The sequence below is a fragment of the Neomonachus schauinslandi genome, chromosome 12 (assembly GCF_002201575.2).
Source record: "Neomonachus schauinslandi chromosome 12, ASM220157v2, whole genome shotgun sequence".
NCBI lineage: Eukaryota > Metazoa > Chordata > Mammalia > Carnivora > Phocidae > Neomonachus > Neomonachus schauinslandi.
In genome coordinates this window covers 73,397,058-73,421,863 of record NC_058414.1, presented here as the reverse complement: position 1 = coordinate 73,421,863, position 24,806 = coordinate 73,397,058, and the positions used below count along the sequence as shown (strand labels likewise).

Here is a 24,806-nt window from a genome sequence, read left to right as displayed (position 1 = left end):
ATAATAAGTAAAACAAGTTTACAAAATTATGATCTCATATATTTTTTAAAAAGCATTTATATGCACAGAAATAATAAGACTGGAATTATATATACAAAATATCAACAGTATTTCTGAGTGGTGGGATTAGAGATAATTTTTTTCTACTGTTTATCTGTATTTCCAAAGCTTCCTATGATGTACATGTAATAAGTGATTTTTTAAAAGATAACAATGATGCTGTCTAGAAGAATTCTGTTCTACAAACTGTTTGAAGCAAGTTCATGAGCAAATACACTGGTGAACCAGACAGAGCACAGACAGACAAAGGTAGAACGTACATGAAATGAAGTCTGACCAGAGATCTACTGCCTATACTTACACACACCCTTATGAAAGTTAGTGTGTTCCTTTTGCAGTGTGCATTCATTAACCACATTTTAATCTAGTACCTGGCTACCATTTTTTTTTTAACTGCCTAACATTTAAATCAAAGGCAAGAACTGCATGTTTTGGCTCACTTTTAAGAAATAGCATATATACTACCTTTAGGGGAAAGCTCGTTATGATGGGCTGCTTGCTCGTAAGACTACCTCTTTCATTTCTTTAAAAAAAATACTTTGACTTGGTTGTTGTTGTCTATCATAAGTTTGAAACTTGTTATTTTGAAATAATTATAGGTTCACAAAAGATGTGAAAATAGTACACAGTTCTGTGAATGCTTCCCTCAGCTTCCCCCAATGCTGACATCTTACATAACTGTAGTATATCAAAAACCAAAAACTGACATTGGTAAAGTACTATTAAGGAAATTACAGACCTTGTTCAGTTTTCACCTTTCTTTTACATGCCTTCATGTGTGTGTTTAGTTCTATTCAATTTTATCCCATGGCTAGATTCAATCAACCACCACCACCATTAAAATACACAACTGTTCTGGGACACCTGGGTGGCTCAGTTGGTTGAGCGTCCGATTCGGTTTTGGTTCAGGTCGTGATCTCAGGGTCCTGGGATGGAGCCCCACGTCAGGGTCTATACTCAGTGCAGAGTCTGTTTGAGATTCTTTCCCTTCCCTCTCCCTCTGCTCCTATCCCTGCTCATGCTCTCTCTCTCCCCCTCTCAAATAAAATCTTTAAATAATAATAAAAAAATACACAACTGTTCCAAAGGAACTCTCTTGTGTTACCCCTTTAATTGTACCCTTCCCACCCATACCTGTCACCTGGTGATCACTAATCTGTTCTCTGTCTCCGTAGTTTTGTCTGCCTGTCATGATTTTATGCTTTTACCACTAGGGAAATGGATAAAATGGTAAGGGAAACAGAGTGGCTAACCGTAGTGATGAAAACAGGTAGTATCAGAGATTTTGAGCAGGGAAAAAACAAAAATATCAGCTGCTTTCTGATACTGCTTATTATTTATTCAGAAATTTTATTTTGAGGAAGGAACTTCATAATCATTCTCAGTCCAATTTGGTATGAACATGCTCTAACTATGCAATCCCTGTCTTTTGTAAGTGCCATGTAGCTACCATTATTACCAAAAAGTCCTTCTGGGGCGCCTGGGTGGCTCAGTTGGTTAAGCGACTGCCTTCGGCTCAGGTCATGATCCCGGGGTCCTGGGATCGAGTCCCGCATTGGGCTCCCTGCTCGGCAGGGAGTCTGCTTCTCCCTCTGACCCTCTTCCCTCTCATGCTGTCTCTCATTCTCGCTCTCAAATAAATTAAAAAAAAAAAGAAAAAAAAAAGTCCTTCTAAGAATTAGAATCCAGACAGTCTCTTCAACAAATGGTGTTGGGAAAACTGGACAGCTACATGCAAAAGAATAAAAATGGACCACTTTCTTACATCATACATGAATATAAACTCAAAATGGGTTAAGGACTTAAATATGAGACCTGAAACCATAAAAATCCTAATAAAGAGCACAGGCAGTAATTTCTCAGACATTGGCCATAGCAACACTCTTCTTTTTTTTTTTTAAAGATTTTATTTATTTATTTGAGAGAGAGAGAGAATGAGAGACAGAGAACACGAGAGGGAAGAGGGCAGAGGGGGAAGCAGACCCCCTGCTGAGCAGGGAGCCTGATGTGGGACTCGATCCCGGGACTCCAGGATCATGACCTGAGCCGAAGGCAGTCGCTTAACCAACTGAGCCACCCAGGCGCCCCATAGCAACACTCTTCTAGATATGCCTCTTCAGGCAAAGGAAGCAAAAAGCAAAAATAAACTATTGGGACTACATCAGAATAAAAAGCTTCTGTACAGTAAAGGAAACAATCAACAAAACTCAAAGACAACTTCCTGAATGGGAGATATATTTGCAAATAACATATCAGATAAAGGGTTAATATCCAAAATACATAAAGAACTTACACAACACAAAAAGCCCCAAATAATCCAATCAAAAATGGGCAGAATACATGAACAGACAATTCTCTAAATAAGATACCCAGATGGCCAACAGATACATGAAATGATGCTCAACATTCTAATCATCAGGGAAATGCAAACCACACCTGTCAGAATGGCTAAAATCAAAAACACAAGAAACAAGCGTTGGCAAGCATGTGGAGAAAAACGAACCTTCATGCACTGTTGGTGGGAATGCAAAATGATGCAGCCCCTGTGAAAAACAGTATGGTGGTTCCTTAAAAAGTTAAAAATACAATAATCACATGATTCAGTAAATCCCCTACTGAGTATTTACCCAAAGAATATGAAAACACTAATTTGAAAAGATAGATGCACCCCTATGTTTATTGCAGTACTATTTGCAATATCCAAATTATGGAAGCAACCCAAGGGCCCACTGATAGATGAACAGATAAAGAAGATGTGGTATATACATACAATGGAATATTACTCAGCCATAAAAAAAATAAAATCTTGACATTTGCAACAACATGGATGGATCTAGAGAGTATAATGCTAAGTGAAATAAGTCAGTCAAAGAAAGACAAATATATGGTTTCATTCATGTGGAACTTAGAAAACAAAGAAACAAAGGAAAAAAAGAGACAAACCAAATTACAGACTCCTAACTATAGAGAACAAACTGATGGTTACCACCGGGGTGGTAGGTGGGGGGGAATGGATGAAATAGGTAAAGGAGATTAGGAGTACAGTTATCATGATGAGCACCGGGTAATGTACAAAATTACTGAATCACTATACTGTATACCTGAAACTAATATAACACAGTATGTTAACTATACTGGAATTAAATTTTTTTTAATTAAGAAAAAGAATCCAAGAATGAGAAAAATGTTAGCTACAAAAACTAATTTTCTTATTAGCAAAGGAGTATGCTCAGGGAAGTCATTATAAAAACAGCTGTGAAACTTGCCTAGAGATCAAATGGATCATATTTGAGCTGAAGGTTAGAGTGCTCCAGGAAGAGTGATTTAAAAAAGAAAGTAGATGCCATGTAATATATAGTATGATTAAGAGAAAAAATATTCTTAGATAATGACACAGATATTCGCTGTTATAAAAGAATTAAGGGGAAAAATAAAAAGAAGCTTCAGGAAGAATAAAACAAATCCAAACAACCAAATAATTCAAATACAAAAAAGAAAGAAAAAGAAAGGAAATAATGACATAGCACAGAATTCCAAAAACAAGGAATGCTAAATAAGTATTTCTCACTAGCAAAGCTGAACTCCTGGCTTTAGTTTAAATTTCCTTCCACTTCTCGGACATCTTTTGTTTCATACAGGCTCCTTTTCTGAAAGGGAAAGAACTTTCTCCAACTGTCTTAGGTATTCAAAATCAGATTGTCATAAAAATCTTTCATTAAAATCTACAATCTTGAATTTCATGTAATTGGAATCACAGAGTATGTACCCTTCCATGTCTGGCTTCTTTCACTCAGCATGATGTTTCTGAGATTCATCCCATGCTGTAGCATGTATCAGGCCTTTATTCTTTTTTATTGCTGAGTAGTATTTCATTTTGTGGATATACCACAATATGTTTGTTCTCTTGCTAATGGCTATTTGGGTTGTTTCCCAGTTTTGGGCTATTATGAATAAAGCTGTTGTGACCATTCTCTTAGATAAGTAATTGGAAATGAAATTGCTGAGTCAGAAAGTAGATACATGTTTAAACTGGTAAACAGTGCTCCAAGGTGGTTGTAGGAAGTTTGCAGAAAGTAATACATGATGATAAAGGTCAGAAAAATGGTTACTTCTGGGTTAGAAGGCAGTTATTGGCCAGAAGGGGGTATGAGGCAGCCTTCTGAGATGATGGAAAGTTCTATGATCCTGGGTAGTGATAACACATGTGTATTTTAAAAAGTCATCCCGCTCTATACTTCAGATTTGTGCATGTTACTATATGTAATTTATAACTCAATTAAAAAGATTTTAAAAACACAAACCTATAATCCTGTGCTACCTGAAGCTGTCTTCTCTTCAATCTAACTTCTATAACATTTCAGTTGCCTTTTATCATTCTGTCCCCTCTTCTCTCTATGAATCCTTATCTAAAAATTACTTACTGGTTTTGCCTTCCATAACAAAACAACATGATTATTTCTCGTCAGTCTTTCAAATATTAAAATGGTTACAATATCTCCTCTAAACCTAATCTTTTCCAGAATAAATACTTCTCATTCCTTCACTGATATATTCTTCAGAACTTTTTTGTTTATTTTTGTTATAAAGCCATGAATGATTTCAAAATATGAGAATCAGAAGTGGAAGTAATCTTCTAAATCCCTGAAACATGACCAGTACAGAGCTCAGGGGAAATGTAGTCTGAGGAACTACAGCCATAACACCTCTCTGAAGAGCAGCTAGGATGGCCCTGGTGTTGAGCAGTCCTTATTTGTTCCTATGATTGTGTGGTCAACAAACTCCCCGAGGTTCTATGCAAATTGATTTCAGCCAAAGCCAAGTCTTTTCTCTTTTACTTTAAGCCATGAAAATTTACGAACCTATAAGCAGGATTTCGTATTTGATTCCATTAAATTTTAAACCTCAAAATGAAATCTAAACCACTAAATCTTAACGGTTTCAGAATATCATTCCAGGCTATTAGTCATCATTCTGACTCAAACTACCACCCACAGCTTTGTTCCATACAATTCATAAGCATACCTTCTCACCAAATGATCATTATCATAATTGAAATTACCACTAACATTACCATGGGCTTATTAAGCTTGCCAGACACTGGTGTAAATCACTTATACACATTATTTTATTTACTCCTCAGAGCAACCCTCTGAGATAGGACTTACTCTTAGCCCTCTTTTTTAAAATTTTATTTTATTTTTTTAATTTAAATTCAAATAAGCCAACATATAGTACATCATTAGTTTTTGGTGTAGTGTTCAATGATTCATTAGTTGCATATAACACCCAGGGCTCATCACACCATGTGCCCTCCTTATATAGATGGGCAAAGTGAGGCATATAATGGTTAAGAAATATGCCAATATAAAAAAAAAAGCCAGTATCACATAGTTAAAACAAATATGCGCAAATGATTTTGAACTGTGCTATGCTGTCTATAAGGTCTGATTTATAAAAATACTGACCATGGCAATACCAAGGAGAGGATCCAGGAATGCTATTCTAAAGATCACCCTAAATTTGCAATGGTCTGCAATGATGTATGTGCAACCATTTATTAATGGTAATAATAGGTATTATATATACAATTTAAACCATTAAATTATACCATTTATTAATGGTTATAAGAGATATTATATACACCACTTATACCATTAAATCACACCATTTATCAATGATACAACTGGTATTATGACACATTATTCCACATTACCTAAAAAGGTAGCATTCAAAACATTCTCAAATATTTTAATTAAATATATAAATACATCTATGGTATTCCTCTAATTCAGAAATATGAAGAAAAATGGCCATTTAAATTAGTAAGAAACATTTAAAGACTGTTGTATGGACTACAAATATTTTCACATCCACTATCTCATCTGTTTTTATTTAGCACAACTTCCTTAGTAAATCCATGTTGGATCTTCAATCACCTCTTTCTTTCCTAAATGTTAGTAAACCACATAATCATCTAGAATTTTACTGTGATTGACTTATTTGTTGAAATTCTTAAAAAGCAAAAAAAGAATCAAAAGTACTGAGGGCAAGTAGTAAATAGGAATGAATAAAGGTATATTTTTATCCATTTATTAACACATTACTATCTTCTCCAAATAGGAGCTCTACAAGATGGATCAAAGAATTGGACAACAGCACACAACTGTGAAGGTCAAAAATCTTTTATTTTACAGATGAAAAAATACAAGATCAGAGAAGCTAAATGATATATATGCTTCAGAGCCACCTAACTAATTAGTGACAGAGTTGGTCTTGCAATGCCTGGTCCCTGTCACCATCCCGTACTGCCAATGTGATGTTTGCTTCTGTTTTCTTCATTGTCATTCTCTTATACTTTCTTCATCAGTTTGCTTGGAAAACAACTTCACAAGGGAAGTCCTGAGACTTTAGCTTCCTCTGGACTTGAGCAACTCTAACCACCTGCTTACAGGTTTCTACCCCACTTTTATATACTTATTTAATGATTTGTCACTCTGACCTTTCATATACTTTAATCATTTGTGTTTCCTTTACATTTTTTTCCATTGGGAATAATTATAATGTCATCGTCTAGAACCTCCCATCTTTTTTGAACCATTTCCACTTAAAAATCTGTGTCTTCTATGCTGAATGGTGTCCGCACAAAGTTGTTCACTGAATCTCAAATTAGAGGTTTATATTTATCTTTCCTCTGACTTAAAAAAGGGTATAGCTTTTGGCTTTTTGTTGCCATTTGTTTGTTTTTAGATTCAGGAAATCTGTCTATGACCAATGTTCCCTTCTTTGTCTGCTATGAGCTATAAGATAACATGATCTCCTTCTCTTAAAGTTCTTCCATTTTGGTAAAAATTAAATTCAGCATATTACTTAGTCTCAGGCTTTGCCTACTTTAGTAGCAACTGAACTGTCAGCAAGGCAAGAATTTATCAGATGTGAGGCACCTGGGTGGCTCAGTTGGTTAAGTGTCTGCCTTAGGCTCAGGTCATGATCTCAGGGTCCTGAATTTGAGTCCTGCATCAGGCTCTCTGCTCAGTGGGGAGCCTGCTTCTCCCTCTCCCTCTGCTGCTCCCCTTGCCTGTGCTCTCTCTCTCTCTGTCAAATGTGCTCTCTCTCTCTGTCAAATAAATAAATAAAAATCTTTTTTTTTTAAAAAGTGTATCAGGTGCTTTGCTTTTAGCAAATAAGACTTGTAGATCTGCACACACAGGCATTCACATCCTGTACTGCACTGTCTCTAAATTCACAACCTTTAAAGATGAGGTGGACACTCCACCTGTTCCCCACATTCCACATTTTTTCTCCCGTGTCATTGTATGACTCAGCAGAAGTAGGTAGGTGTTGATGGGCTGTATGAGTCCCAGCAGGCTCTAACAGTGTTACACTCCCCTGACAGATTATCTAAGGTTTATGCTAGGTCTACATAGACTTCAATTTCCTATAGTGAAGAGATCACCAGAAAGCAAATGAAATTAAGTGGTTAGAGCTTAAAATAGGAAGTTTTGATAACCTCGGAAATAAAAAAGCTTCTGCACTGGGATTCTCATTTGCTGTTTAAAGAAGAAAAACCAAACTCTTTTATAATTTTTGGTTGAAAGCCTCCCAAGTATCTCCCTAATGGAGAGAATCCTGCTTCTCTGAGTCTGAAACCACTTCACTGGCACTCTACAGTGGCACTCCACTCCCTCATGTCTTAGTGCTTCCACACTCTGGGTTCATCCCTCAACCACCTCAAGTCAAAAAAGGGCAGAGTATGAATCTACTGTGCCACTCTCTCCACTTTGAGGTCAGACTGGAGCCCATCCCTGCTGAGATTGCCTCATGGTCTCCTCATGGCCGGTGGAATTAGGTCCAAAGCTCTGTGAGGTGCAGTCCCTTCCTAACTCACCCAGTGCATCTTCAGCCCTTTGCTGCAGCCCTCCACCATTCCTCTGCTTTGTAGGATACATGGAGTATTCCACACAGGCTGAGTCAATCCTGCTCCTGAACCTTTCCATATGTTCTGTCTCTAGTATTTTCACTGTCTGGCTCAACTCAGGTGCCACCTCCACCAGGAAGGCTTCTCTCACTTCCCCCTGGGTAAAGTGTCCCTTCCATACTGGGTTAAATTCTATTGCAGTCTTTACAGCAATTGTTTTCTTCCTTCCCTCTCCTACTTACGTGGTGTGTGCTAGGAGTAACAGCTGTGTTTCTTCGTCACTTTGTACCCTCGAATCAAAACAATGTCTAAAACATGGTGGTCCTGTGTTTGCTGAAAGAAATCTTAAGTTAATGTACTAACATCTCAAATCACTTGATATTAGCTCCCTTTGATATGCAAGCACTTACATCTAATTTAGCTTCTGGAAGCCCAAAGTGTCAGGACTGATGGAGGTACTAAGAGAGAGTCAAAACTTGTTATTGCTCAACATGTGTACTGCCTTGACCATGCTTATGGCATTCCAGCAAAATGGATGAAACTGTACTGGTGCTCTAAATCCAGATGTCTGTTTGAGACAGCAGTGAAGTTTACAAGTGAGGCAGGAAGAAAGCAAGAGTACAAGCTGACAAGGTTGAAGGGAAGTAGAAGGGTTTGGGGCCAAAAACAAGGAAGGCAAACCACACCTCTTCTGGCTCCCTAGGAACCTTTATGGGAATGAGGCCACTGAAGGAAAAGGTCATCTCAGGGAGAATGACTCTTAAGTTTTCAAAAGTCATAAATGCTCATAATAGCAAAATTGAAATTCAATGTAATAATCTTGGAGGAAATTTATGGAATTTGGAGCAAAACTGTCAATTTGATGTGTCTCAGAAAACCCTTGGGGTAAAACTTTAGATAGAAGTTTTTTCAGTGATAATCTTTTTGACCTAATTTCCTTTTGTTCATCTACAATAATAATCATCAAGATATAATTTTAAAAGGATCATTATTGTTCCTGTGCATGAGCTAGGTCAATCGAGGGTCAATTTCATATCTATAATTCCAAAACAATGTTTTCAAGGGTAGCAGCCAGCATAAATAAGTCCCAAAGCACCTCACAAATGAGGACACTATGTCATAGTGCATCTCCGTCTAAAAAGTCATTCATTCACTGCAGCTGCTCGGAATGTCTACCCCTACACAGGAGTGTCCGAGAAGAAAACACAGGGCTTGCTCTCAAAGGGTTTCTTTCTCTGCACCACTTCAGCATGTTTCAAACAGATTCAGAGAGCACTGATGCATCCCACCTCAATTTACTGTGGGTGGTTTTGACTTTTTGGGTTTTTTTGTTGTTACTGTTTTTTTTACATCTTTCTCTACCAGACAATAAAGCTTCTTGGCAACACAGAATAGATTATATTCATCTCTGAATCTGAATGCACCTAAAAGTTAGTATTTTCAATATAAGGGTTTGATGGATCCCTGCTGAATTAATTTGAAAAGAAACTAACCTAATTACTCTCTGTAATCATTTAAGATTATGGAGTATCAAGTACCTTTTCTGGGTCAGGCAACACATTGATATACTGGAAGTTTATATTAATCCAACACATTTGGCCTTGACAACGCTTTTGGAGCCATAAACTGACTGACCAAACAAACAAAAATGCAGCCCATTTCTCCTTCCTAACCTGTTAATGGATGAGGTGTGATATAACTGTCCCATTATGTGATGCTGTCCTTCCTGTGGCTTTCTTCAGTAAAATTTCTCAGTTTACTTCTGTACATGATACGATACAAAGCAAACAACAGAAATGTAGAATTCTGTCCTTAGAATTATTTTTTGTTTTGTTCTGTTTTTCTGGGTTTTTTTTTTTTTTTTTTGGTTCCAGACAGTGTATGGTCTCTTTGTCCCACCTTTAAAAAGCCAATCCAAGATCCCTTTGTGCCACCTGGGAGTTCAATGATTCAATCGGGAAATACTACATGACCTTAGTAATTTGGTGCAGGGGGAGGGGCAGGCAACACAGACTCAACTACACCCAGAAAAATTCATCTTATGCTACAAAGCCAAACACCAGATGTTATTTGCAACTTTTGGATTGGATTACTCTAGAAGGTCTGTGTCAGAGAGCCCTTCTGTGGCCAGTGCCCCAGAGTCAAACATGGCAGTTTATGTGATGGTAATGGCTGGGGGGGGGGGGGGGGGGGGGGGGGGGGGTGTTACCTTGGTAAATTATGATAACTAGGCAATAAGGATTACTAAAGCCAATATAAATTTCGAGGGTTTGTTCATGTGCCAACTATGTGAATTACAAATGTATGCATTCATAAAATGTCTTCCATCATCAGAGACAACAGAGGTTTCTCATGCATACAGTCTTTATTGAAATAACATCTATTGTTAGAACTCCTGGCTCATTGCATGTATAATATGACAGTCAACTGCTAATTGAAAGGCCTAGTTCACTTGACAGAACTACCTACCTCTTGGTTTCCAAGTCAGCAGGACATCCAGTGCAAAAGCTATAAAGGGCCATCATTTCTTAGTGACTCATGCTTACCAGCCTAAAGTCATAGCTCATGGTATCAGTGCTGATAATCATTTTCTTCTTTGAAGCAGTGATGTGATTCATTTGCCCATTTTTACAGAAGGATGCTCTTCAACATTTGCCTTGGTATCCTTGATCTTTTCCATAAGAACCAGCCCAGGGAAGGGAGCTAGACTAGGCTTACAGTCTGTCACTAGGGACTGACTGCATTTCAAATCTTCTTTCTTGAATGCAGCCTAATTTTGTAGTAGATCTATCTCAGAAGCTGTTGTGCCTGTGACATCAAAACTCAAAACCACACACTTGACTGAAAAGCACTGTTTTGGAGGTCTGGACTGCGTGATGCTCAAAGCCTGACGCTGACGCCTGAAAACAGATTCTACTCACTGGTCCTCCTGGCATCTCAAATCCCTCTTATTTGTACCCATTCCTTAAACATAAATGAAAAGTAGCCTAACGAAAAGACAGTATCTAGTGACCACTTGAAAGGAACTGTGATGATAGTTGAGTACCTTGTGTTAGTTTATAAGGCCTTGGGCAATGAACACGGTTTACGAAATTTTTACTTATAACTACATGCTGTATCAGTAGTTACAAGTATCAGCAAAAAGCTGATACAAAACAGTATCAGCAAAAAGCTTATTCTCTGAATAGTCTCAACATAGAATAATTCCCTAATGCTTTCTTTAGAACCTCTGTTTTCAATCTACTGAGATGAAAGTATTTCCCCCAGTGTTAGAAACATGTCCTGTTCTTGAAAGTATACCCTCTGCACATTACAGATGGCAGATAATAATGCTAATTTAGGATGGGCTTGATGGCACCATAAAAATGGTCTTGATATAGTTGTTGCATTTATATAACATTCATGACTATATAAAAGGCCAGTTTGTCCCTCACAGGGAAATTTCTGTCCCAAATTAAGGGCAATCACTAAATGACCTAATGGAGTCAATATCCAAAAGAGCTTGGACTTGTATTTCCATTGGTGCAAATTGCCCCAAGGCTGAAACAATTTGTCTTTTGATCAGGAATGAAAATCCCTGGCACTTTTTTTTCAGCTTTCCAAAAGTTTAAGAATTGTTTGTAGATAAAACTAAGCATTTCCATTCTTGTCAAATATCTATCTATCTACATGTCCTATTAGATCCATAAGTAATTTTTTTTTTTTTTTAGATCCATAAGTAATTTTAATAACAGGCCATAACACTGCCTTTGGCGGGGGGGAGCACAAGACAGGGTTCTTATTCTCTCATTTTAACTGACACTTTATATATGGTTTTCCTTTTGAACGAAATGCATTGAGAACAGTGGTGAAGTTCAGGAGTAATCTTGGCTCTTTATAATGGCTGAGAGTTACTGAATGCTTAATGTGTACCCCACGCTGTTCTAAACATTTAACATGGATTAACTACTGTAATCCTCATGACAAATTCCCAGCTGTGTGATCTTGAGCAAGTTACTTAGCCTTTCTAAGCCTTGATTCCATTTCCAGAGAAAGAAACCGAGGCTTAAAAGGTTAAGTAATATGCTGAAGTTCAGTTAGCTGGTGAAAGGCAGACCTGGCCCTTGATCTCAGCAGGCTGGCACCCAGGGTGACAGCCCCTGGTGTCCCCCAGGGATCACTAACTAGAGACCAGACCAAACTAGACACTCCCAAAAGTATCTTGTAACAATCACACTCGCATTCACTTGCTCTAGAAGATTCTTCTAAAGTTGAAATGCACAAATGATAATGAATAATAAATGCATGAATTCTTTTCTGTATTACCACTCTAATCTTTGAGATGTCAGTTTTCAACCTAGGTGGCCTATAAGCTCCTTTGAAAGGCAACCCAAAGCTTATAACAACTTTCTAAATGGTTCCAAAAGAAGGTTCTGATGACTTAAGGATCTTAAAAACATGTCTGTGTTTACAGCTAATGTATGACTGAAAAAAAAAAAGATGATAAATCTCAAATTAAATCAACACCATACATCAAATCCCTTTTGTGACAAAGAAACCAGGCATAAGGTGATTGAAAATAGAAAGCCATATTTTCAAGAGAGTTACAGAAAGATAAGCAAATAGAGATATACCAGGTTCTTAAGGAATGATTAAAAAGGAATCTTAAGGGGCACCTGGGTGGCTCAGTCAGTTAAGCATCTGCCTTCGGCTCAGATCATGATCCCAGGGTCCTGGGATCGAGCCTCCCATCGGGCTCCCTGCTCTATGGGAAGCCTGCTTCTCCCTCTCCCACCCCCCCTGCTTGTGTTCCCTCTCTCACTGTGTCTCTCTCTGTCAAATAAATAAATAAAATCTTAAAAAAAAAAAAAAAAGAATCTTAAAAGACAATTTGGCATCACTGAAATTCTGTACCATGGCTCCACCCCACCCAACTCATGCCTTTCCAAAAGGAGTGAGAGAGGCAGAGCAAGTCATTCAGCAAGGCTTACATTTACGGAAAACACATGGGCTTTTAGAGCCAGAGAGACCTGGATTTGAATCCCAGTTCTGCAGTTTTCAAGGAATGTGGTCTTGAAAGTTACTTAAACTCACAAGCCTCAGTTTCTGCATCTGCTAAAATGGAGTAACTACCTCCTTGCAAGGTTATTGAGGATTACAGGTAATGTGTGTAACATGCTTGGCACATCGTAGGTTCTCGATAAACTGTAGCTAATAATAACAATAAGGATGGTGTTAATAAAAACAATAAAAAAAAAATACTGCCAACAGTAGAGAAAGTGGAAGCATGATGGCTAAGACCATGGGCCTGGAGTCAGACCACCTCAGTTTTGATTCTGGCTTTCCTTTCCTCATGGAATTCACATCTTATTGAACAAAGACGGACCTCAGTTTCTCTCTTTTTCTCACAATATAACATCTCCATGGCTTTACTTTGGCATCTTAGGCTCTTCATTTGAACAAGTTACTTAACTTGTCTCTGTACCAGTTACCACAGCTATAAAATGGGGCTAATAATAGTATCTGCCTCATATGCCTGTGGTAAGAATAAATGAGTTCATCCGTGTAGAGCTTAGAATCCTGTCTGACCCTGACACAATATAAGAACTCAATAAATGCTAGCTGTAGCCGCTGTTATTTTAGTCATTGTGTGAAGGACTCCAAAAGCAGGACCAACCACCTGGATAAAAAATGCCCACCCATAATGTGGGTTAGCAAACTGAAAAAAGAGTACGAAAACTCCTGAGGATAGCAAGACAGCACTTCAGACTAATGGCTGGAATAACATAACATGAGAAGTGATCTCAAGGGCAAAATCAAAATTAAACTACAGATTACAAGGAGGTATGACCAATTCACTGGTAATCCTACTAGGGATCCAGGTGCTTCACTGTAAAAGGAGTTTGTGAATATCACTTTTAAAACTCAAACCTAAAAAAATTTTTTTAAAAGGTGAAGAACAAAAAGAATGAGGCAAAGGGATACATGTTACTTTCCTCCCTCCTCTGAACATGTTGGTCTCCCCTGCCTTGCCATATTTCTAAATCCTTTTTGCAAAGGTCAGGAAAGCAGCACAAATCCCACTGTGTCACTTCCCAACATACTATTTAAAAAATTCGGCCACCTAGCAAAAGTAATAAAGAAGGACCGCTGTACCCATAAACCATCCAAGAAATAGCTACCCAACCAGAGCATTCCAATTCGCAAAGATAACATATAATCGTGCTGCTTTGGGTATGGCTCTATGAAGAGGGATGGGGAGGTCGGGATTCAAAGTGCTGTCTCCAGCATCTCATGGATTAGACTGATGACATCTGAACTAGGGTGAGGAACAGAGCGCCCCTAATTGCTGTCTGTACTCCAAGCCCTCTAAAGCACCCACACTTTCTTGCACAGGGCCAGAAAAATGAGGCAACAACTCAGTCAAGATCCTTTGGGTCTCCAGGAAAAGCAGCGGGGCTGAACTTGAAAGAGCCCATTTTATGGTATGGGGTGAGAAATAAGAGGCATGTTTTTTAATAGTCTTGTGTGGTTGTGGCTCATTCTACAAGAACAGTAACTTCAGCAGCCACTTCATTATATTTCTACTGTAAATGACACAGGCCTGAGCCAAGTCCTCACCAAAACACCCTCCAGAATTCAGTCGGGGTTAGGTCATCTGCAGTCTATTGACAACTGCTGAACTCAAAACTCCTACCAAGGCATCTCAGCAACAGTATGTGTCCTGCCACTAATGAGGCTCTTTTTCCATGAATAATGAATAAGAACATCATCTCTGTTGCCAGGTACACAACATAAACAAAGCTCAACACAAGGGCCCTGGTATGGTGAGTCTGTCCATTCGCAACAAAGGAATTTTGCAAAGTGTGAGCCAAGTTTTAGTGGAGGGTGGGACGGGCTGTTATAACAAATAATGTGAACATATGTTATCAGAATCTAATAAATCAGTGTTTGGTTGTTGTGGAGCCGAGGCTGTGCAATGGGATAGATAGAGATGACAGAAAGCTCCAAATGAGTTCATTTCTCTATTTTACAATCAGTCTTGTAACACGAAGCTGATGATTTCTGTAATGAACTGAGATCGTTGTGAAAGGAGCCTTATGAGACTTGAGACATCAAAGGCTCTACCAGTCAGAACTTTTTTCTTAAGCCTTGGTGTACTAGGTTGAGCACAGGTCAGCATCAGGTATGAGAACACCAGAACCTCGCTACGGCACTGATGGCTACAGGGTAGCATCTGGAAAAAGTGCATGGCCACCTAAACCCAGGTGCATGGGACTGGGTTCCTTTTGCACCAAAAGACCCTCAGTGTATAAGCATTTTGCTTATAAGGTAGTCTTATGGCTTAGATTCCCAAGGTCAGCCGAAGAGTGAGATTCCAACAAATAAACAGAGAACAAAAGTGAGCTGACATGAAGGCCAAACAGTCTTTATTTTGTTTACTATGAAGTATGCCACAAATACTTTTCTCTCTTCCTAAAATCAGTTCCATACTAGGTAGCATATATCTTGTTACACAGGGCCAAGTATGCACAGGCCAAGTAATGCCATCACTGGCTGAGGGCTTGTAGTTTCCACTGATTTGAGCAAGAATTAACAACAAAACAAAACCAAGTCTCCCAATGCTTCAGTTTCCCCAAATGTAGGAGGTAACAACTCCAACCTGCTTCACAGATCCCTTATGAAGAACTGTGCGTTAAAATAAAATAGCTCGTTCTATTAGTTTGAGGAATTCCTGGAAATTTTGACCTGAACAGTTCTTTAAATGTACTGAAGATGCTTACTAAAAAAAGAATAGTTTACAAAGCAAAAAATGAGCATGTGATAAAAGTAATCACTCCCTAACATCCATTTTAGAAGCAAACAAATGAAATAAGGTAGAATAATAATCCTGCAGAGATTCCAAGAGCTAGGTCATGGCAGGGAATTATGTGGATAACTCTTATGCAATTAATCAAATAGTGAATTCACAGAAAATGGCAATATAACACAAGAGTTTTGAAATCTCTAAGATGTGTCGGTTTATTTTTCTGGTTTATTAAGAACAGGCAAAATGAAGGGGCGCCTGGGTGGCTCAATTGGTTAAGCGACTGCCTTCGGCTCAGGTCATGATCCTGGAGTCCCTGGATCAAGTCCCGCATCGGGCTCCCTGCTCGGCAGGGAGTCTGCTTCTCCCTCTGACCCTCCCCCCTCTCATGTGCTCTCTCTCATTCTCTCTCAAATAAATAAATAAAATCTTAAAAAAAAAAAAAAAAGAATGGGCAAAATGAAATAAGCTCATGGGTAAGTAACGTGAATGGCGAAGGGACTTCAAAGCCCTTCGCGTGCAGAAATGGGGGGTATTCTGCTAATGAGGAGAAGACCTGGGATGAAGGACACATTCTTTTATCTTCAAATATTTCCTGAACTGTCACAAGAGCTGTAGTAAGGGCTACCAGCTGTTCTATATTGCTTCAAAGGATCAACATGACCAACCAGTAGTGATCACAGTCATCCCATGTGGGGTCACAGCAGGAGCTCGAACAGTTGGGGCTGTTCCCACAGGATACGTGTTGCCTGCAGAGGTTCTGAGTGATTCCTGACAGTGGGGGCAATAAAGCAGAGCATGCCTAACTCTTGTTGACAGGAAGAGTAGAAGGGAACCTACGGGGAGGGAAGGAGAGGCATGCGGCACAGACCCCCACTGACCAACCATAAAACTCTAAGATTTTATAAAATGCCATCATAAAACTGTAGGTAAAAAAATCTGGAAGTGGGTAGTTGTTAAAGTCCTATACCATTTGAAATGATCTTTCTGATCTAATCACTGAAATATATCAAGAAGAAAAAAATACTCAAGTAGATAAAATACCCAAGAACTTACCATCATACTTTGCTAAGACGGCCTGAACATCAGCATACGCTTGTAGTTCCAGAAGAGCTTCTAAAAGGTTTTCATGGATGTTGAACATGCTCAGCAAGGGGAACTCCTTCATTAACTAGGAAAGAAGAAATCAAGGATAATTAATATGTATTTCTTACTTTCTGAAAGTATAACAAGTACTGAATTGTAATACATTTATATGATAAAAAACTATAATACAATTTTAGATAATACTAAATTTTAGGTTATACTGAATTTTAAGCATTCATGCCAATTATTATTTTGTAAAGAATTAAATGCTCAAATCTTTTCCCGCTATTTTGGAAAAATGGCAACTTTGAACTTGTGAGAACCTAACATGGAAGAAAATCCAAAAGAGATGGGGTTTCATAAAAACTGAGGAAGATGCTTAGAGGTAGCACACAGTAATGTTAAAATATGATAGAGGCAAATTAGGTAAAAGTTGAACACTATCTCATAGGCATTGACAGTTTTACTTCATTAAGAGCAGTTTGATGAAAGCCAGAGAACAGAAAGGGAGGCAAGCGGGCACTATTCTTTTGAGCAGCCTGGTGACAAAGTTATGGAGAAAAGGGAGGAAAATACGGGTTGAGAAAATGTGCAGGTAGCGATAGAGAGCGGTAGAAGGGAAAGATGTTCATGAGTTCCTGCATGATGGCCTCAAAAAGACAGGATTCAAGATCATTTTCTGAAACTGAAGGAAGAGGTGACAGGGAGTAAGTTTGAAGATGGGGGTGAAAGTACAGAACAGCCATAAAGAAGAGAACTGCTTGGGAAACAATTTAGGATTGCAAAGGCCATCTTGAGGGCTTAGCAAATTTGGGACCATGAATTCACAGAGGCTACAATTAGCATGCTTGTCAAGTTTTAGTTAGCAGTGCTCACCAGCCCAGGTACACTAGGAAACATGTCAGATAATGGGGTTGAACCTAGGCAGATTGAATTGGATTCAGAAGAAAGTTGAGGAGCAAGGAGAGTTGGCTAGAATGAGGAAAGAATGATTAAAGGAATGGCCTAAAGGTTTTAGACAAGAAGGGGAACAGGAGGTGTCCAAAGGGAGTTAAAAGATACAATATTGAACTTCATTGGAAAGCAAAGAAAGAAAGGACCAAGAATTTTCAAGTAAAATCTATCTTAGAGAAAGATAACCAGGTTCTTTATACAGCAAAATCATATACATATATGGTATATATACATGTGTATATATGCACTGATGTATATGTACATGTATATGTCCTTTATTTAATCTTTTATACGGATAACTGTTTTCTATTATAACACAATGCCCTCTTAAAAAGTGGTAACTCTTTTTTGATGTCAACATCTTTAAAGCAACTGTGCTGAGAAAAATAATACTCAAAAATAGGCTAACACACTGTTAAGTAAGAAACCAGTGGATATGTTGCCTTGACTATTCACTTCTTCCTACATTAGGAACATTTGCCACATTGTCTTGTTTTTTAAAGCCAAGAATCATTTAGCATATCTCTAAAAATAAATAATTTTCTGCAGCCCCAAAGAGCATCATATTACCAGCAAAAAACACCTATCAAAATGATTATGTATTCAATAAGACTGTCTGAACCCTCTAGGGACAGCCTGCAGTATTTTCATTGCTAGTAAAGGAAGTGAATAAGACTATACCACACATTGTTGACGTTCTGTAACCAATAAAAGTATTTCTTGTTCTGGTTCACTTTGATTCTGGTTGACATCACCCTTTGATTTTTTTTTCCTCTTTCTAATTAGAGCTTGTTAGAATTAAAGTTCCCTGTCATTCAGCATTTGGCAACACAATAAAGACACTCTTTAAACTGCAACATTTAAACATTTACCATTTTTGACCAATTCTTCAGGTAAAGGTCAAACTTCAAGGACATCAGTCATATTCTGAAATTTTAAAACTGTAATTCCAAATACTAGCATGCTGAAGCTTAAACACTGAGAGGGGAGTCCAACTAAGAGCCAATGAGGAGTCTCAGCCTGTTTCAGCAGAACTGGAAGAAGGATGCTAGCAGTTTGGGCAGGAGTGCTTCCATTGGAAGCTTGGAGAGAGTATACAGTGTCTAAAAACATAATCACCAACAAAAACATTTTAAACATGGCAAATAGCAAATGTTAGAGAACTAATCAAAGTCATATGACAATGTGGAAATCTAGCTTTCCTTGTTTCAACAGAAGCAAGGAAAAGTGAACCCCCACTGCCCCATCTCACTCCAGCCATCACCTCGCGCTCCCAGGCCCTCACAACAAGCTCTCTTTGAAACAAGCCCTGCACACTCGCCTCCCTTGGCTCCCTTCTTTTCTCACCGCATGGCTGCAATCTGGCTTCCTCGGAATCTGCTCATCCCACATTTACAGGTGACTGAAACTGCTCCTATGGAAACCCTCCAGTCCTTTCCTTGCTTGACCTCTGCAACATTTGACAGTTTGATGACTTTTTCCTTGAAACTCGTGTCTCTTTTGGCTTCCTCAACATCATTCTCTTCTGGATTCTCTGTACATAGTTCCTCATTCCTTCTCTAGTTTCCCCCAGGTCTCCTACTTAGGAGTAAGTAGCCTCCCTGGTTATGTCCAGTACTCTTCTCATAAGCACCCTGATACCCAGGACTGCTCTTGGGCCCAGGGTCTCAATATCACCACCTTTGTGAAGAGGCTCCCACGTCCCCGCTCCTGCTCTGACCTCTCTCCTAAGCTATTAAATCAATTTGTAAACTATCTCCTTGACAGTTTTACCTGATGCATCTAATACTGGTTTCACAAATTCCTCCTTCCCAAGCCAACCCTTCAAACTGGAGAAGAGAGCCACTGATCCCTGTATCCTCTTTGCCCTCCTAACTAAAGCCACCTTAGAGGTCCCTAAACTCTTGAACTAATATGTACAAAATGCTAGTAGCTTTCAGCAAGTTCCCAGAGAGCTCTGTTATACAAGCAACAAACAAGCAAACACCTTAAGAATCTTAGCATGTCCTCTTTTCTCTGACCTTGCTGCCAATGACTTAGTTTATACCCTTATATTTGGCCTAATTGCTCAAATAGCATCTTTTCTCTGCTTGCCTCGGGATCACCTCTTTCCAATCTACCCTTCACACCACTGTCAGAATGGCTTTCTTTTCTTTCTTTTCTTTCTTTCTTTCTTTTTCTTTCTTTCTTTTTCTTCCTTCTTTCCTTCCTTCCTTTTAATTATGTTATGTTAATCACCATACATTACATCATTAATTTTTGATGTAGTGATCCATGATTCATTGTTTGTGCATAACACCCAGTGCTCCATGCAGAACGTGCCCTCTTTATACCCATCACCAGGCTAACCCATCCCCCCATCCCCCTCCCCTCTAGAACCCTCAGTTTGTTTCTCAGAGTCCATAGTCTCTCATGGTTCGTCTCCCCCTCCGATTTCCCCCCCTTCATTTTTCCCTTCCTACTTTTTTTTTTTTTTAACATATAATGTATTATTTGTTTCAGAGGTACAGGTCTGTGATTCATCAGTCTTACAAAATTCATAGAGCTCACCATAGCACATACCCTCCCCAAGTCCATCACCCAGCCACCCCATCCCTCCCACCCCCCACCACTCAGGCAACCCTAAGTTTGTTTCCTGAGATTAAGAGTCTCTTATGGGGGGCGCCTGGGTGGCTCAGTTGTTAAGCGTCTGCCTTCGGCTCAGGTCATGATCCCAGGGTCCTGGGATCGAGCCCCACATCGGGCTCCCTGCTCCGCGGGAAGCCTGCTTCTCCCTCTCCCACTCCCCTGCTTGTGTTCCCTCTCTCGCTGTGTCTCTCTCTGTCAAATAAATAAATAAAATCTTTAAAAAATTTTTAAAAATTAAATAAATAAATAAATAAATAAATAAATAAATAAAAAAGAGTCTCTTATGGTTTGTCTCCCTCTCTGGTTTCATCTTGTTTCATTTTTTCCTCCCTTCCCCTATGGTCCTCTGTCTTGTTTCTCAAATTCCTCATATCAGTGAGATCATATGATACTTGTCTTTCTCTGATTGACTTATTTCGCTCAGCATAATACCCTCTAGTTCCATCCACGTCGTTGCAAATGGCAAGATTTTGGTTTTTTTGATGGCTGCATAATATTCCATTGTATATATATACCACAACTTCTTTATCAGAATAGCTTTTCAAATATACATTCCTGAGTCCATCACACTCCTGCTTAAGAGGCAACCATGAACATGGCCCCAAGGAAATAGGCAGATGGGAATACAAATTTACAAACAAGTCTGTTTATCACAACATTATTTATAAGAGTGAAAAATGCACAATGGATCGTGGATCACCACATCAAAAACCAATGATGTATTGTATGTTGACTAACATAACATATTAAAATTAAAAAAAAAAAAAGAGTGAAAAATGCAGGGTGCCTGGGTGGCTCAGTCAGTTAACCAACTCTTAATTTGGCTCAGGTCATGATCTTGGGGTTGTGGGATCAAGCCCGGTGTTGGGCTTCCCCCTCAGCCTGCAGTCTGCTTAAGATTCTCACTCCTTCTCCCTCCGCCCCTCCCCCCCACTGCTTGTGCTCTCTCTCTCTCTCTCTCAAATAAATAAATAAATCTTTAAAAAAGATAGTGAAAAATGCAAGCAACTTAAAATTTAACCCATGATGAGGCATTCAAGTAGACACAGTCATCTTTTGGGCTACTATATGTCAACATTAATAGTTAAGTAATCAAATTATTTTTAACGACACAGCCTAGAAAATGCTGACACACAACATTACAAAAGAAAAAGCAGGATACAAACTCTATTTTGCAATAAGGTCATGCTTTTCTTCTGTATCTATGCATAGACCCATACCTGGTTAGAAATATGGCAAAATGTTTTAAAATTGGTTATCTATGGTTAGTGAGATTAAAGATGATTTTTATTTCTTCATATTTTCCATATGTTCTAATATTTTTAAAAGGAATGTATATGTACATTCTATAAATTGGGGAGGAAAAACTACTTTTAAGAATATTGGTTTCTCTGTAAAAAAGAATGAAACCTTGCCATTTGTAACAATATGGATGGACCTAGAAAGTATAATGCTAAGTGAAATAAGTCAGAGAAAGACAAATACCATATGATTTCACTCATATGTGGAATTTAAGAAACAAAACAAATGAACCAAGGGAAAAAGAGACAAACCAAAAATAGACTCTTAACTGTAGAGAACAAACTGATGGTTACCAGAGGGGAGGTGGCGGGGGGTGAAATAGGTGATGGGGATTAAGAGTACATTCAACATGGGGGTGACTGGGTGGCATAGTCGGTTAAGCGTCTGCCTTCGACTCAGGTCACGATCCCGGGGTCCTGGGATCGTGCCCCACATCGGGATCCCTGCTCAGCAGAAAGCCTGCTTCTTTCTCTCCCTCTGCTGCTCCCCCTGCTTGTGTGCTCACTCTCTGTCAAATAAATAAATAAAATCTTTGAAAAAAAAGAGAAAGTACACTCAACATGATGAACACTGAGTAATGTATAGAATTGCTGAATCACTATATTGTACACCTGAAACTAATATAACAGTATATGTTAACTATACTGGAATTAAAATTTAAAAAATAATAAAGTGGTTAAGGAAATACAATAAAAAGAATACTATTTATTTATTTATTTATTTTTAAGAATTTATTTATTTATTTGACAGAGAGAGACACAGCCTGAGAGGGAACACAAGCAGGGGGAGTGGGAGAGGGAGAAGCAGGCTTCCCGCGGAGCAAGGAGCCCGATATGGGACTCGACCCCAGGACCCTGGGATCATGACCTGAGCCGAAGGCAGACGCTTAACAACTGAGCCACCCAGGCGCCCAAAAGAATACTGACTTTTAATATAAAAAAAAAAGTAACCCACTTTAAAAATGAACACAGAATATGAACAGAAATTTTCCAAAGAAGACCTACAGATGGCCAGCAGGCACATGAAAAGAGGCTCAGCATCACTCATCATCAGGGAAATGCAAATCAAAACCACCATGAGATATCACCTCACACCTGTCAGATTGGCTATTACCAAAAAGACAAAAAACAACATGTTTTGGTGAAGATATGGGGAAAAGGGAACCCTTATGTACTGTTGGTGGGGATGTAAACTGGAATAGTCACTACGGAAAACAGTATGGAAAAAAACTAAAAACAGAACTACCATATGTTCCAACAATTCTACTTCTGGGCATTTATCTGAAGAAGGTAAAAATACCAACCCAAAGAGATATATGCATGCTTATGTTCATTGCAGCATTGTTTACAATAGCTAAGATACAGAAGCAACTCAGTGTCCATCAACAGAAGAATGGATAAAGATGGTATTACTCAGCTATAAAAAGAATGAAATCTTACCATTTGCAACAACATGCATGGACTTAGAGAATATTATGCTAAGTGAAATAAGTAAGTCAGAGAAAGACAAATACTCTATGATCTCATTTATATGTGGAATCTAAAAAACAAAACAAATGAACAAAATGAAACAGAAACAGACTCAGATATAGGAAGCAAACTGTTGGCTATCAGAGTGGGGAAGGGTTGGGAGGTGGGAGAAAAAGGTGAAGGGGATTAAGAGGTACAAACTTCCAGTTATAAAATAAGTAAGTCATGGGGATATAATATACAGCATAGGTAGTAGAGTCAATAATATTATAATAACTTCATATGATGACAGAAGGTAACAACTTATCATGGGGATCATTTCATTCAGTATAAAAATATTGAATCACTATAATATACACCTGAGACTCTTAGGATATTATATGTCATTTATACTTCAATTAAAAAATATATTGGAGGGGTGCCGGGGCAACTCAGTTGGTTAGGCATCCAACTCTTGATTTCGGCTCAGGTCATGAGGTCCTGAGATTGAGCCCCACGTCGAGCTCCATGCTGGGCATGGAGTCTGCTTAAGACTCTCTCTTTCCCTCTGCCCCCTCCCCCACTCATGCTCACTCCCTCTCTCTCTCTCTCAAAAAAAAAAAAATATATATATATATAGACTGGAAAAAAATATATTGACTTCTCATAAAATTCAGAATATAAAATTCTTAGCATGGCAAACACAGCCCCTCATGAGAGTCTCAGTCCACTACGCCAGCCTCATTCCTAGCTACTTCCCTACACACACACCATGCTCCCACCATAAAATAGCTTCTAGTTCCTTAAATATGTCACATTCATTCACATTTCTATCTCCATGCTCCCTATCCCTGGAGTGCTCTCCTTTCTGCCTCCTTGATCAATCTGGACAGCTCCTCAACTTCCAGGAACCCTTACCTGCCCTTTGACTCCTTGCCTCTTATCTGCCAGGTTAAGTACTCCTGCCCCCAAATCCCAGAGTCCTTGTCACAATGGTCTACTGGTCCATCTTCCCCATGAGCCTGGGAAGAATGTGAGAATAGGAATTCTGGCTTATCACCAGATTCTTGGTCACTGACTGATCCAAAATAAATGCTCAATACATATTTCATGAATGGAATGCTTTCTAAAGGCTTTTAAAAGTTATCTCTGAGGTACATATTATATGTGTGCTGCAAAAGGCCTACTTTGGGCCCTTAGGTTACATATCCCTGAACATGTTCCTCCACCATTTAAAATCTTCCAATAACTTTATCTACACCTTGGAAAAGGTATAATTAGAACTCATGTTATGACTCAATATAATGAAGTATTATTTTACACTTAGAGCTGTCTGAAAATGTAATAGATGGTCTAGAGAAGTCTTCATCACTGGAACTGTTCATATAGACAAAGGCCAGTCAATGGACAGAGATGCTCAAAAAAAGGCCAAGATCTTTCAAATCCTATAATTCCAAGGAAAACGTCCCCAGCTCCTAAGCATGATTTCCAGACCCTCCCTCAGCTCAGTGCCAGATGCATCTTGCCTCTCCTGTCTTCTACAGGATTAAACTCTAGCCTTGTCAGATCAGACCACTGTACACCATTCTCAGAATTCTTTCTACATTTACTAGCCACTGTGTTTTGG

The 24,806-nt window shown here is 38.8% G+C and overlaps 1 protein-coding gene across 2 annotated transcripts in view; it reads right to left on the bottom strand.

Moving 5' to 3' along the window:
• ST7 (suppression of tumorigenicity 7) overlaps nt 1-24,806 on the bottom strand; it is a 184,514-nt gene that overhangs the window by 41,073 nt on the left and 118,635 nt on the right. For both annotated transcript variants that reach the window (XM_021699418.1, XM_044920175.1), the window contains one exon: nt 16,818-16,932. In XM_021699418.1, coding sequence (XP_021555093.1) covers nt 16,818-16,932 — 115 coding nt within the window. The remainder of the gene's footprint in view (nt 1-16,817; nt 16,933-24,806) is intronic.